The 16,043-nt window shown below is 30.6% G+C and overlaps 1 protein-coding gene across 1 annotated transcript; it reads right to left on the bottom strand.

The window, feature by feature from the left end:
• Positions 1-12,156: 12,156 nt before the first annotated feature.
• Positions 12,157-15,192, bottom strand: LOC108558073 (tyrosine-protein kinase Dnt-like; the record flags this gene model as incomplete). The annotated part of the gene is given in 8 exon segments (XM_017914881.1): positions 12,157-12,726; positions 12,777-12,913; positions 12,963-13,122; positions 13,175-13,324; positions 13,423-13,582; positions 13,706-13,874; positions 14,687-14,891; positions 15,024-15,192. Coding segments are annotated over 8 exon segments (1,262 nt in total), but the record flags the coding sequence as incomplete, so codon positions are not given.
• Positions 15,193-16,043: the final 851 nt, after the last annotated feature.

Here is a 16,043-nt window from a genome sequence, read left to right as displayed (position 1 = left end):
AAACCACGGATTCCGGAAACCGACTGTCAGCAATTCACAATTTTTGTTCGCTCACTGTGCCGAACTTTCGTAAATAAAACAAACCTTCCCCCCCAAATTAATGACCAATTTCCACAAACGGTTTCGCAACGCTGAAAGATTCGTTTCAAAGTCTTAAGGACATTTCGTTTGTTTCTTTCACAAGAGAAAGGATGCTGGTTCTGTTTTTTTCTTCTTCTTTTCTCTCCGTCTCCCTCTCTCTTTCTCTCTCTCATCCAGCCTCTCTTTATTTAAATCTTAAGGACAAACTATCACCAATTAAATCACCGTTGAAAGGTCTCGAAGAAAAATGTTTCTTTATTTCCAATTTAAAGAAATTATTTATGCAAATGCATGCACTCCTATGAAACGACTCCATATGCCTTATAACATCATAATATTTATTATTTGCTACTAATCCATCATTGTAAACTGACATTATCTTTATTAGATGAAGAAAAAAAAACAACCTACTTTCAATCTACTAAAAGTTAATTAACAATTTTTCAAAAAAAAAAATTAAACAAAATTTTAAATTTAGTATTAATGATACTAAAAATGTCTAATATAATTCATATGCTATTACATGAATTCTAGTTCTGTTTAATTAGTTTAAATAATATTTTTTTAACATAACTGAATTCAATTATTCATATGTTGGCAGCAGGTACTGATCACCAATTCAATTCGTATTATTGCGACACACTTTGCTTAACTTTCTCAAAACAAACATTAAGTACCAAAATGATACCATTGAAATGTAGGATTAATTGTATGTTTTGTTTTTATTATCTTTAATATAAAAATCGAAATTAGAATTAACAATTCTGAAAGTCAGTAAATTTATTTCATGATAAAATAACAATAATAAAAGTGGATTAATTTATTTTATTTTTTAATAACTTCCTCTATTCTTTATATTTATAAGCAATCAAAATATTTCTTTATATTTTTACATTTTTTATTGGAATAATATCTATGTTAAACTTGTTAATTGTTCTTTATAATTATATGCTACAGTTCTAAATAAGTTTTTGAACTTTATACATTAATATATTGTTTTGTTCCCATTCATTTTCACGTAACATTAAGATAATAGACTAATGGACACTAATATGCTTTTTAACGTTTTTTTTCTTTCTAGTAATAGCAGGTAATTAAAAATAAAAGTGAAAGTATTTCTTTTTAATATGTTCAACTTCATTTTCTGTATTTTGGTGTTCACATTATAATGATTCTATTATATTTGAAATTAAAGTTTAATGAAAGAAAATAGTAAAAAAAACAACGGAATATATTTTTGTGAAATTGTGAATAATTGCAAAATAAACTAAATTTTAAATTGAGCTGACTAAAAATAAATTCTAAAAATTGTGTAGTAATTTTTATTTATTAATAAATAAATAATCGTTTTTTTCCCCTCTTTATGTATGTATTAGTCCGGTTTCAAACAGTCCGGAATTGTCGGAATCTAATATTCGTACTTTATGTAATCACTTATGCGTATTATTTGTCTTATTATAGACTATTTCGTGCGTTAATCCAAAACGGATATATTAATAATACTTTAGTTACTTATGATAGTCAGGTCTTATTACTTTTATGTGGTTTTAAATTCGGTGTCAATACTTATGAATCAGACTGATTCCGGTTAAATATACATATAAAATTTATTGTTGTCTGTGTAAATTGAGACTTATTACAAACAAACAAAAAAAAACAACATAGAGAAGCAACAGCTCTTTTTCGTGCCAAATGATACTTTTTTAAATATAGTTCTAGGAGAAACAAAAACAGGATATGCTTTCGCAATTTTTCTTTCCTTACGAAACATTACGAAGGCGAAAGGTCCGCACATATTCCAAAACCGGATAAAGAGTTATTTTAGTGTTAGGAACTTAAACAATTGCTCAAAAAAACTTTAAATGCCATCCGAATCGACGGTACAAGACAATACAAGCAAACGATATTAATAGAAATTCGTGTAGGAAACAGTTTGTCCTTAAGAATCGGTGAGAAAGAGAAAGAGAGAGACAAAATGTATATAAAGAAGTCAAATAAAGCAAGCGCCGTGCTCTTACTTTCTCTCCAAAAGAGCATGTATTTGGAAAAAAAAAATATGTCCTTTAGATTTTAATCCACTTCTCTTCATATATATTTTTTTTTCGTCCGTGCTCGCGCGAACATGAAAAGATCGTTATGAAATTTTTGCTCTCAGAAGAATTCATAAATTAGAATAAATTTGCCGTAATCATTTTTGTTTTTTTATTTATACACTTTTGTTTGTTTCATTTGCGCAAACGTTTCTGTGCTAGTCTGGATGGCATTTCTATAATGAAGAAGAAAGGATGAATGGGTGAATTTCGTCGGTAATTTCGTAACTGGTTTATTGGAGGAAAACCACGAGGAGAGGAGAAAAAAAAAATAAAAATAAATAAATGAATATATGTGTAGAGAAAGAGCAGCCATTAACGGCGGTAACCTTGATAGAGCTTGCGTTAAGTAACAATTACAATAAAACATTTCTATCGCAATACGTAATCGTTTCTCATAGAAAGGTGGTAACTATAGAAAGTTTACATTTTGAAATATCCATTATAATCCCATTGTACCATCTATGTTGTAGAACGTTTGCTCCGCATTTCGCTCATCGGTTTTTCGGCTTTGCATCAGGAATGAACGGATGGACGAAAGGTGGGTTTCCTTTCTTCGCCGATGGAGATGCGCCATTGTGCTAAATGGTGGAATGCTCGACGCGTACAATAATGGGCCCATTATTATTGAGGAGCAGTGAAATAGCCTTCTCCGACCATCAAAACTATCCTCCGCGACAAATCATCTAAATGGAGCACTTCATTAAATAAGCTGGCCGCGAAACTTTTCGTTCGAAACTATCTTCTATATGTGTGTTTATACGTACACAAACGCACACACACACACAACCGTACACCTATTACATAACCGAGCCGCCACCTCCTCGCTTCGTGAGTAACGTCTTTGGTTTTGGTGAAAGTATCTTAGCCAGAGATTATTCAGCAATCTTTCCATTCCATGCACACACACACACATACACTAACATTTACAGCTTGTCCCAAAAAAAAAACTGTTTCACTATATACCAATTTGTTCAATTCTTTATATCATCTTCAATCAGAAAAATAACAAAAACCATCAAATCAAATATTAGAAGATTTCAAGTTAGTAGAGAAGCAAAGACATGAAACGAGCAAATAAATATATAAATAAAAAAATATTAATTAAATTCTCCGTTGCGAAAATGTTTTCCTAATGTGAACGCGCATTAAAGCTTTCACAAAACGCAACACAATGTGAAACGAAAATTTCTATTTTTTTTTCATGCTAAATATAAAAAAAATAGGAAGTAAAATGAGACAAGGCGAAATGTTATAATAATAATAATTTATACATTTTTTAGGGTATTTTTGGGTTATCCTTATTATGTAAGGAATGAATTAAAATGTAATTTTTATTCGATCAGCTTGAAAATTTTAATAAATTAGTACAAAAAAATAAATTATTTTTGTCCACTAATTTCGTTTGTAAAATACGTTTGTATATCTAAGTACTAGACGAAAGTATCTGTTAAGTATAATCAATATTTTAATGTATTCAATAAATGGTCAGTAATAAATATTTATTCGCGCAGTCTCTATATTATATAAAGTAAATAAACAACGGAATTCTGTAACATAAATATTTATTTCTGCAGCAATATTTCAGTCACCATTCCAGTGCCATAAATACTTTACTTTTATTACGAAACTAATAAAATATTAACAATACAGCATACATTTATGTCTCAATTGCATTTAGTAATATCTCGCATAGTACGGCTTCGATCAGTACGGATTTGATTTGAAAATGTTAACAAATGAAAACTTGATTTATGTTTTAATAGTATATAACAATACCTCGCATAGTGCGGCTTCACTATTGTCCGGTTTGAAAATTAAAAAAAAATTGTTGACAAATAAAAACTTGATTTCTGCCTTAATAGTATATAACAATACCTCGCATAGTGCGGCTTCGATCATTCCGTATTCTCTATTGTCCGGTTTGAAAATTTAAGAAAAAATGTTGACAAATAAAAACTTGATTTATGTCTTAATAGTATACAGCAATACCTCGTATAGTGCGGCTTTGATCAGGATGGATTCATTATAGTCCGGTTTGAAAATTTTAAAAAATAAATAAATATTAGTGGACAAACTAGTAAATATTTGTTTTTATATAGTCAATTTTATTTTTATAGCGATTATCCGCACTGTCCCAGGTTTTTCTGTATTTCGAATGAATACACGTAATTAAGATACAATTATGGGAATACTCTAAAATTATTGTATATTAAGTGGAAAGCGTTCCTTAACGACTCGCAACAGTCTAACAATGATTAGGTCAATAATAATATTTAAATGTACTTGATTATTTAACGATTTAAAAATTGGCAGCACGAAATGACTAATTTTATCCCTCATTGTATTTTCTCTCTCCGGCAGAAAAAAAGGTCATGCAATCTTATTGTATTTGTTTTTTTATGTTCCTCTTTCGACTTCTACTTATAATTATACTATTCAAGGTAATAGAATTGGTCTTCAAAATGTTGTGAAGTGTAAGGTTCGTGCTTGAGTCATAATGCTCAAAATTTGTGCGAACTGACGACAAAAAAAAATATATAAAACTACAAAAGAAAGTTCGCCTTTAAATCTTCGATTGTCCATACATTTTCGAACGTTTACTTTTTTTTTTAGTGAGAAAGTAACTTCAAGGCAAATGGCAAGGATTTTTACTTTAAATAATATTTCTTTTTTTCTGTTGAATATTTGTATCCTATTAAATGTTGCATTTTTAAAAAAAATATAATTGAATGCAATTTCTATTTCCATTTACTAAGAAATTAATTATCATTATATTTTCTGTATCCTTGATCGGTTCAGTAACCGAATATACCAATATCCTGAATTCACTGTGAAATTATAAAAATTTCTAATTATTATTTTTGTTTTATGAACTCAACGCAATTTTCATCTCTTTTCGCGGTTTAATTCACGCAATTATCAAATATCTTTTTTAAAAAAAATATTGTGAAACTTTCTATTAATTATAATAATAAAATCGGTTGATGTTAAATATTGAAAATAAATCTAAGCTTTGGAAAAATATAAATCCCTACAACGTTGATATTTGCAAATTAGAGTTACCCGTGCATACTTGAGCCATAATCAAGGTTAGTACATTAGATCATTATATAAATAAGATTGCTTCAATTAAAGTTGATTTCTCTTATTATTCACTTATTGTTTGCACTAATTTAATGATGCCCAATGTGACCTATGCTCGAATTAATGTTAATTTCTTTTTGCCTCTTATATCATTCCTATTTCGTTCGTTTCATGATTCTTCATAATAATACTGTACTGGTAAGAAAAAGCAATAATAAACAGAAATAAAGAAAAATCCTTGTAACACTATGTTCAGTACTTAAATTCTCGAGCGAATGTAAAAGTCAATTTCTGTTTTGATACATCCCGAAGCGACATTAAGAAATTTCCTTTAACAATTTCATTTCAATTAGGATTCGATCCGGATTTTCCGTTTTGATACATGCAGAAGCGAGAATTCGAAACAAGAAGCGGAGAGAGAAACAAAAAAAAACGGTAATAACAATAACAGAAAATAAAATCTCCGGCTTACATAACGTAATTGCATAATTGCTTGGGATATTAAAACAATTGGAGAGAAGCGCGCGGAAGGAGAAAGAAAACGAAACGAAACGGAGGGAGTAGAAGAAGGAGGATAAAAAAAAACGAACGGAGGAACGTATTAAATAATGGCATAAGCAGAGAGATAATTGCTGAAAAGATGATATTCACAGTGCGAGAGAGCATTTAAAAGAGTTAACCTTCGCGGCCATGTTTACGGCTCGCGGGATTACATAACGTGCGCGTTTTACAATCTAAATCTATTTGAGCGCGATTTCAATTCACTGCGACCAATAAACAAATGTATAAATATACAAGTAAATAACTTAATAAAAACGAAATCATCAACAACGAATGATCCATATCATGGATTTGGCGAATATTTAATCATCCCTTTTGTAAATTTATTCATTCCTTCATTAAAAAAAATCAGCAATACCTCGCAAACTAATCGAATAGGAGTCTATATCGAAATCCCGACAATAAAATTCCCGACAGTATCAAAATATCGACAACCCAATAATCCCGACAGTATCTTTTATTATTTGATATAGATTTATTCATAATAAACCTTAACAATAAAAAATAATCAAAAATACAATTACATTATTAATTGTTGTCATTTAATAACAATATATTATTGTATTTGTTTATGTTAACTTATCTATAATAAGGGTTAATTGATAATGTCGGGATTATAATTGTAGGGATTTTGATAGTCGGGATTTCGATTGCTACCGATCGAATAGAAATGCAACAAAACATTTTTTTTAGAATATGTTTTTATTTCCTCAAGTAAAGTTTAGTTTCTTTTTAAATTTAGTTTAAAATCCGGACTGATCGAAGCAGCACTGTGTAAGGTATTATCGTATACTGAACTTAATCATAAACTTAATATTATCGGTGGCAATCAAAATCCCGACGTTCGAAATCCCAACTTTATCGAAGTCCCGATTGTATCAAAATCCCGACAACCATAATCCCAACTGTGTCAAAATCCCGACTACCATAATCCAGACTCTATCATTTCGATTGACCGGATTTCGATATAGACCCATAGAACAAAACAAAAATTTGTGTAAAAGGTTAAATTTTCATGTTTTAATGTTCATTTTTATAAGTATATTCATTAATTTATATAAAATAAAACAAAAAGAAAACTGACTTTAAAGATAAATTTGAAATAAAATATTTCTTTTATTACATTTGTTAGTCGTGAGAAACGTATAAATTTATGCTTCTACTAACATTATAAACACCTGTTGTCTAAATCATCATGAAATTAAATCGTTTACAGTAAAATAATCATAAAAGAAAGGAAATACCAATAATAAAAATAAACAACAACAAAACAAAAATGTAGGAAATAATATGAAATAAAATAATTTTAGAGAAAAAAAAACGGAAATAACAAAAACAAAGAAAATGAACAGAATTTAATCATAAAACGTATAATTAATGATTAACAATTAAATGCTAATTATTGTGTAATACAAGTAAAATTAATTAAATAGATTTTTTATTGTCATTCAGTAAATATACTCAATTAAAAAATAAACTTGAAATCGAATAACACTATTAGATCATTATATTTGTTAGTCATAACAAGCGTATAGCTTCTTTTTTTTCTACTCTTATTAACTTGTTGAACACCTGTTGTTTAATTAATCCTCATCGATTTTAGTTTAAAGCAAATAAATAAGTCTGAGTTTATAGAAATTTCATATAGAAACTATAAATAATATCAATAAAATTATTTAATAATAATAAACATAAATTTTCCAAAGCTTTTGTATTATATTTATAGGAATTATTACAACTATATAATCATAAAATAACCACTAATTGCCTATGAAACACCAGCGCATCATAATTAAATTAAATAAGTAAATAGGTTGTGGAATATAACAGTAAAATACGTAATTCGAATGTAACATAAGTGAATAACTAATTAACATGCACACTAATTATTCGATTAATTAAAAAAAAGCAACGGATAAAGAAGAATTATTAAATTCTCTTGAGAATATATTATATTTTGGCACAATTAAAACATAATTAACGTAATAATTAACAATTCATCAAAATAATTTTTAGAAAATTAGATTTGAGAATTTATAAGTACATTTATATCTCAATTAACGTTAACTTCGTATTTTTTTACATATTTCTTTTATTTTACTATGAATTAATTACTTTTTTTAATTTTTATATTTTTATATAATATAATTTTTGATACAAATTATATTATTTTAATTGGAATTTTATTTTTAATTACTTGGAGTAATTTCTCTCGTTAGAAACAAATGAATACTGATTTGTTTTCTTCTCGGAAAAGAATATATTAGTATTGCTTCTTTACTTGCTGGTATATTTCGTATGAATGGAATATTGTATATTGTCAAATGGAAATATTTTACTGAAGATTGATGGAACAACCCATTAAATAAATTACATCGTCTCTACATTCCAATAATATCTTCATTAAAGTTTCTAGTGGATAATCGTTTTCTTGGACAAAGCCACTTCTAGGCAGGAAATAAATAAGGCGATTTTTCAATGAACTTTTACAACAACAACAACAACAATGTTAATTCTGCTTAGAAGATCTAGAATGCTTTTACTTCATTTTGTTTTCAAACTTTCTGAGTCAATATAATTGATAATAGCTTTTTTTATAGACAATTTTTCAATGAATTCTTAGATCTGAAAAATACAAATTATTATTTCCCTAATTTTGACCTAATTAGATTTATATCTTTTAATTAACTTATTTCATATTTAAGTAATTAAAAAAAAGTGCGTCAAAATTAATAATTACAAAAATAAAAGTTTAAATTTGTTGCAAGAAAATTACGAATTGTTAAATCTTAAATGTAAAGTAGAGCATAATACAGTTAATGTACAAAATATAAGTCGATTGAATTTAGAGAAAGTGTAATCAATTCAGAAAAAAATAATAATAGAAATTTTCTGTCCGTCAAATATGGTTGGAAGTAATTAAAATTTTTGTTCAAATTTGTTCTGAGACAATTTAATACAAATTTGACACAGGAAAATTTTTACAGGAGAAGAAAACAACATATGTATTATTTCGAGTATAAAATATTTGCAAGTGAAAATCAATAGTTATGGACATTTTGTAATACAAGAATAAAATGTAAAGGAATAAAATGAAATAAATAAATCAATATGTACTTACTTTGGCAGAAATAAATTCATTCTCGCTTTCATTAATTCCAAAAAAGAAAAAGTTCACCGCGGATCGAAATCTTTCTAAAAATAATTTATTCGTATTGAACGAAAGGAAATAAAACAGAAACGAAGACAGCACAGAACACTGAATGTCAAATAGCGAGAGAGAAACAACAAGCAACGTTGTTAATAATGTTTTTCTTTCACACAGCGACAGCTCACAACAACGTCAACAACAACAAAAAGAAGAGAGATAGTAATACCGAACTGTACTGAAATCGTGTTCGGAACTGCTCCAGTTTGCAAAGTTGCGTAACTTACATGGGAAGTTCCGAGCGCAACAGTTGGTGGTTCGTAGATCGAGGAACACTCACTGAGTAGTGGAAGTACCGAAACTGAAAGGGATGTCAGCAGGATAAGTCAGTGAAAGCTTCCTAGAAGGACGTGTTACTTTATGTTTGTGTTAAATCTCTCCACAGGGTTTTCTTTTATTTTACTTGTACATCTTCTTTTTTTTGCTGCTGTTACATTCGTCCTTCTCCTTTTTGCATCCGGCCGTAAATTTGCATCCCTTCGGGTTGTTGCGCAACGCAGCGGCGGCCGAAAAGGATTACGAGCGTGCAATAAATCCGTACATCTCAAGGGCCTTTCCTCCATTTTCATTTCGCTTTTAATGGGGCAAGAAAAAAATAATGGAGAGTGGAAGTCTCTCCGCTCCTTTTGTCCGTTTCAATTTTATTTTCGCTTTTTCTTCTTCTCTTCTTTCTATCGCCGTTGTTGCCGTCGTCTTCTTCCTTTCGGAATCTCTCTCTTTCTGCGAGTGTTTACTTCAACTTGACACAAATCGGAAAAGGAAACGGGTTACGTCAGACGTCGTTGCATCAGAGAACGCTCGCGTTCACAAATAAGACGGACGGTTTTCCGATGCGAGGAATTATTTGTTTCTTTTTTTTTTGCTACAACTTATTATATATTATTATTATAGGTCACAAACAACACCATCAGTACCATATATTTATATTCATATATATATAATTGTTGTATACATAAATTTGACATCCATAAAAAAATGTTTGTTCCTCCAATAAATACTAATTTGTATATAAATAAATTTCTTCAAAAATTCTATAATTAAATACATCCTTCACTTCTCCTCCTTCTTTCAATTACCCCAAAATCTCAACCATAATACGCACAATTTGCACCCATTTCATTCCTCAATAAACGGGAATTGAATCTATCTTTGAAATTTGAGTTAGATTTTACATTATTTATACTAATCAATTTGATTCCTTGCATCTTTGACATTTTCGATTTTTGTTTTTATTAAAACAAATAAAAATTCAAATAAACATTTGCTTGCGCATATTAAATTCAAGATTTTAGATTAATTCATATATTTTTTTTTTGGAAATTTTCTTTTTAGTTTTCTTTTTGATCGTTTGTTGGCCCTTGGGAAATTGTTTCTTTTTTTTTTCAACAATGTTTTTTTTTTGCTTCACTAGAACTTAATATAAATCAGCGAAAGAGAGAACTAAAAGACTAGGAACGAAAACAGAAAGGTAATGTTGTATAGTTTCCGATGAGCATTAGTACAGTATATAAGTAAGCTATAATTAACATGTAGACAGGAAATTCACATTTAACATCTAATTAAAAGAGAGGAATATCGGCGAACAAGTAATTGTTTTGTTTGCGAAAGGAATCACTTGTCGGCTCGTTTCCTCTCTGATACAGTCTTACTACATTTAAACATTAATCTCTTCTAATTCCCATACACTTATTCCAATCGTCCTGACAGGATTCAGACTTTTCATCGCCGCTGATTCATTAATTATTCATTATCCTTAGGTTTAAATCAGAGAGTCGAACCGAAATTTATTTTGTTACGGTTTACAATTACGTTTCAAGTAAATGTTTATCGTTCCAGATTCGGTTTCGGTTCAGTTCCGGTTGAAATTAAAATTTAAATTGGTTTAAAATCGAGTCCAATATCAAATTTTGATTTAATTCCATTTACCAAATTTCCTTACTATTGAAAATACAAAGGAAATAAAAATTAATTAATGACTATTTCAACACATGCACTTTTTAATCACTTTTATTTGAGTTTGTTTTAATATTAGTAACGCAAGACTTGTGCTTGCCCTTTCTTTTTAAAATTTTCTGTTTTTAGTCGGTGGTTGATTGAATAATTTTTTGTTCCGGTTACGGTTGCGGTTCAGTTAAAAATTCCGGTTAATTTCGGTTCGACTCTCTGGTATAAATCAAGTATTGTTTCTCAAGATAAAATCATTAATCAATTTGTTCATCAATAATTCTAATTTACAACATATCACAGAATGATAGAACATTAAATAAAGCGCAGTGCGCTTATATATTGAAATAACACTAAGAAATCTTCGCATCTCGAATGTTAATTAAATTAATTATAACATTTCATTAACTCTACCACAGATAATCTGCTCCCTTTTTCTTATACTAAAAATTAAAAATATATTGCGATTTATTTTTCAAGCACATATAAATTATTTAAACTCCGACAAGTTAACTACAATCTTGTAGTTCTGTAGTGTCTCAACCAATTAAATATCATTATATAAGAAATATATGTTACTTAATTAATAATAGCTAATTATATTTATATAAATAATATTATATATTATTTTTAAAATTTGCTGAAAAACATGTTTTATGATTTGTTTCTTTCAGTAATTATAGAAAATTAAATTGCTAATAATAAATACAAAGAATCACAAAACTTGACGATAGTTGAATCAAATCCTATATTACGTTTTAAACGAAATTTAGTTAATATATAGATTTAAAAGCGGTGAAAAAATATTAAAAAAATATAGAGTTAATCTAAGTTAAAAAATTGGATTAAATTTGATTAGTTGTTTAAAATCACTATGTAATTACTTGAAATCTATGAAGATTAATGTTGATGAAACTGTGGCGATGAAAGATCCTAGACACCAGGTCCTGATAAAATTCATTGTTAAATTGACACCTAGAATATAAAACATCGATCTTTGCTTATACTAAATATGTTATAAAATCGTGCATTAGGATATCGATTTTTATTGTTTGCTTCGAACAAACCTTAGTTACTTAGAATATAAAACATCGATGCAACTTTTTGTTTATATTTTGTTTAGTAAATAAATATCGTCATTCCTGTTCGATAATATTCTTTGTTTCAAACAAATTGACACCTGGAATTTAAAAACAATGATCATTTTATTGAATAAATAATCTTATATAATCAATCCTACGTTGGAATCTCATCGATCGCTGTCCCTGGTGATTTTTATTGTTCATTTCAAACAAACGGACATCTCGAATGTACGTAAATAATCGATCCTTTCGTTTTACAACTATAACATCTCGTTCTTTAACTACCATCGTTCAAACACTAACCCTGCATATTCCGAACCAATAGAAACGTATAAATAAATATTATGCGCGCTTGGCTTTACATTTTTATCACAAATACTTGGGTCACTCCATTACCTAGAACACAGATCGCAGCTAAGCATAATCCGTCATAGGAGTGGCCTAAGTATTAATCCTAAATTATATAAATATAGACACTTATAATCTTTAGAAATTAGTTTTCTTGTTATGGACACTTATTATATTATTATTTGAGTATAATTAGAGAACATTGATAAGCATTTAAATGTATTTGCTTAGGGCCATGTGGAACTCCTGGAGGTAGGATAGCAATTGAGCAAAATTGGGCCTTTCGATTGGATTGGACAGCCAGCAGCATGTCATCACAGCGTAGCTGTAAATGAAATATTAATATTGTTAAGGTAATGATTGTGGAGGCTTTACAGTTCATCTGGTGAGGCTACTGGCTGCTGTAGACGGTATCCGCTACCTAGGTAAGATGCAATCTCGAATGGGTCGATGTCTTCGAAAGGCTGATGAGCTAAAGTAGTCAGTTCCCAAAGTACCACGCCGAAGGACCACTACGAATCGGTGTTACATCAGAATTCCCTAAGGGTTTTGATAACTTACCACATCCGAGGCGCTGGTGAAATGTTTGTGTATTAAACTCTCAATGGCCATCCATTTGATAGGACGGTTTTCATTGTCACCAAGGCAGGCGTAATCAGCCGGAAATAAGTCACGGGCTAAAGAGTTGTCGGTGATCTTCAGTCGCATCTTCTCATCAATCCTAAATAATTTCACTATAAACAAATGTCCTGTTTGAAAGGCAATCAACTTACACGCAATTACGAGTAGCCAAATCTTTGTAGCAGATGCATTGGCTGTGCAAATACATGACGCCTAGGACAATCTGCACAGCCATATCAACGAAGTTCCGCGTGGACAAGCGAAAGGGTTTCTCTTCCCTCTGTCGGCACTTAATTAGAAATCTAGAGCGTTGCGAGTGAAAAAAAAAACATATATAGAAGTAAAAGGGAAAAAGGAATTGCTCCAAACGTTTTATTGCGCGCCATAATTGACTTCGTACCTTTTCAAATTGCCTCTGTTGGAGAAAGGGTATATCAGTAGGGGCCTCCTAGCGTTGTCGGTATTTACACCGATTATTGGTAGGATGTTTTTGTGGACCATTCCGAACATTATTGTCCCTTCGGCGAGGAATACGGACACTTGCAATTTGGATGCGGCATCTACATGGGAAAGACAGAGAGAGAGAAAGAAAGAATAAAATGAAGAGCAAAAAAAAAGAAGAAATAAAGATGAGGACGGATGATGGCATGTTCTTCCTTTACTTTTTTTAATGTTACATTTACCGGTCACTGTCTTCACGGTTACGGTTTCGTGAGCTCGCATTCTACCGCGATAAATCTGGCCGAAGGTGCCCTCTTGCGACAATTCCTCCAAGATCACAGTTGGCCGGGTTGCCGCCAGTACGCGAATCCTGTCGGTTGGGTCACAGTATCTAGGATCCTGTAGCGCCATCTAGAAGCAGGATTGATATCCGGTATAACAAAGAAATTGTAAGGGAGTCGCGATAACGAAATCATCCCTTGAGACTGAATCAACAGCAGTGTCGATTCATCACATATACAAAAAGCAATCCAATCCCATTGTCACAAATCTCTAAATGTGATAGTATATTTAACAGTTCCTTCCTATTTCAGCAATCCAGGTATTGGTGAAGAAACCATCACAATATTTGATAAATACAATGTAAATACTTTGTCACAACGAGCAAATATACTACAATATATTGTTATGGACAAATATTTTCAATAATTGTAACAATTTCAGAAATATTGACTTTCAGCATTTTAAAGATTAATTTCAATCATAAAATTGTATTTACAATTGTAAATTATTCTAATGTTACAAAAGTGTTTATTTTTCATAAATTTGTAAAAAATATTCTTTCTTTATTAATAAATAATTGATATTTTATTTTGCATTTTATTTGAAACGCAAAATAAATAGTTATGAAAATTATATTTGATTTTATTAATTAATATATTGTGATTGCTTTAGTTTTTAGAACAATAGTTATAAAAACTGGATTGCGTTTGAAGCCTTGATCCGCCACTGCTCAACAGTTATTTACTTTGGATTGTTGGCCTTATCGCAATCTCGCACGACCCCATCTAATCTTCGTCTCCATTCAATCAAAGTGCCAAAAGGAGTCACCCTCTTGGGGGGTCGTGCGAATTAATTGGACCGAGACGAGGATCAAATGCGTGTTTTTCCCTCGCGAAAGAACGGGAAACAACAAACAATACCCGGTGATCAGAAATGCTTACCTGCGATAGGAGCATCACTTGTGAAGACGCGTAATAGGAAACCCTTGGGTTGTCGCTAGTGGCGTACGGTGAGGGTGAGGGTGGGCTCTTGTGGAGGCTGGCGATAGTCGCATAACTTCCGCTTCCTGGGCTCGAAGTTCGTCCGACCGTCGAACCCAGACGCACGAAGACGTGCTGATTGCTATCATATGTTGCATTCGCATAGCTGATGATAAAGAAATAATCGTATTAAATTTTGTAATGAAGGGATGGTTGGAATTGTTCGGAATGTTTACGGTCTGGGATCCCGTTTTACGGGGGTCGCTGACAATAAGAATTCAATTGAAAAGAAGCTTACGCAGATTCACGGGTATTCTCTTTCTTAGTTTTGATGCAGATTGCTGACGCTATTATGACAATGAGTGTTATCATGGTGACTGCACATCCTGCGGCTATGTACAAGGAGTTCGTCGATGTTGAAATACCGTTCGGATCCAGTCGGATGGTTTCCAAGGGCGGTTTCACTCCTGCAAAAAGGAATGTACGTCTCCTGTTCAAATGGAAAGAGGGTGACGAGCTTTTACTCGATATTAATGGATCATTCTTGGTAAACAGAATTCGTATAGAATACCCAATATTGTAACCGAAACGGGAAAACTTTTTTCAATTTCCACATTCAACACTACACGAAACTTTTACAGCATTTCTGACATTACAATTTGTCGACTAGAGCATTATATAATACACAATATAAACGTTTTATTTGATTGTATAAAAAAAACTTTTCATTATATAAAACTGATATGATTCAAATTATAAATAGTATTTGATCTAATTCATTTTTTATTTACAAAAACAAAAGCCTAAGATCATTATACCAAACATTTGCTATTTGAATATAGTCTAATACCTTTTGCATGAACGAAATTAGTTATAGAATAGTTTATAAATGAAACGAAACGAAAATATTCGAATGGGGCTTCGAACAATCCGGTTTGAAAATTTTATTATACATAAATGCATGCTTTCTTTAGATCAGTGGTTTCCAAACTTCAAGTTACTACGCCTCCCTCAAAAGTATGTAAACATTTGGCGCCTCCCCTTTCATAAAAGGAACGCGCATTGCAGCAATATGGATTCCCCAAAAATTCAGCTATCATATGCATCTTTTGGATTAATTCTATGTATTATAGTTTTCGAGAAAATCAATGAAATGTAAAACCACTGCTTTTTCGAGCATTTTTTAAACTTTGAACACGAATTACAGCTAAACGGCTAAAACCACAGAAATATATCGATACTTGCTGTATTCCCCAAACATTCAGCTTTCATATGCATCTTTTGGATTATCAATGAAATGTGAAAACACTGCTTTTTC

The sequence above is a fragment of the Nicrophorus vespilloides genome, unplaced genomic scaffold, assembly GCF_001412225.1.
Source record: "Nicrophorus vespilloides isolate i.1.1-1 unplaced genomic scaffold, Nicve_v1.0, whole genome shotgun sequence".
Lineage (NCBI taxonomy): Eukaryota > Metazoa > Arthropoda > Insecta > Coleoptera > Silphidae > Nicrophorus > Nicrophorus vespilloides.
The sequence above is the reverse complement of the archived record's forward strand: the minus strand, read 5'-3'. Positions and strand labels throughout refer to the sequence as shown.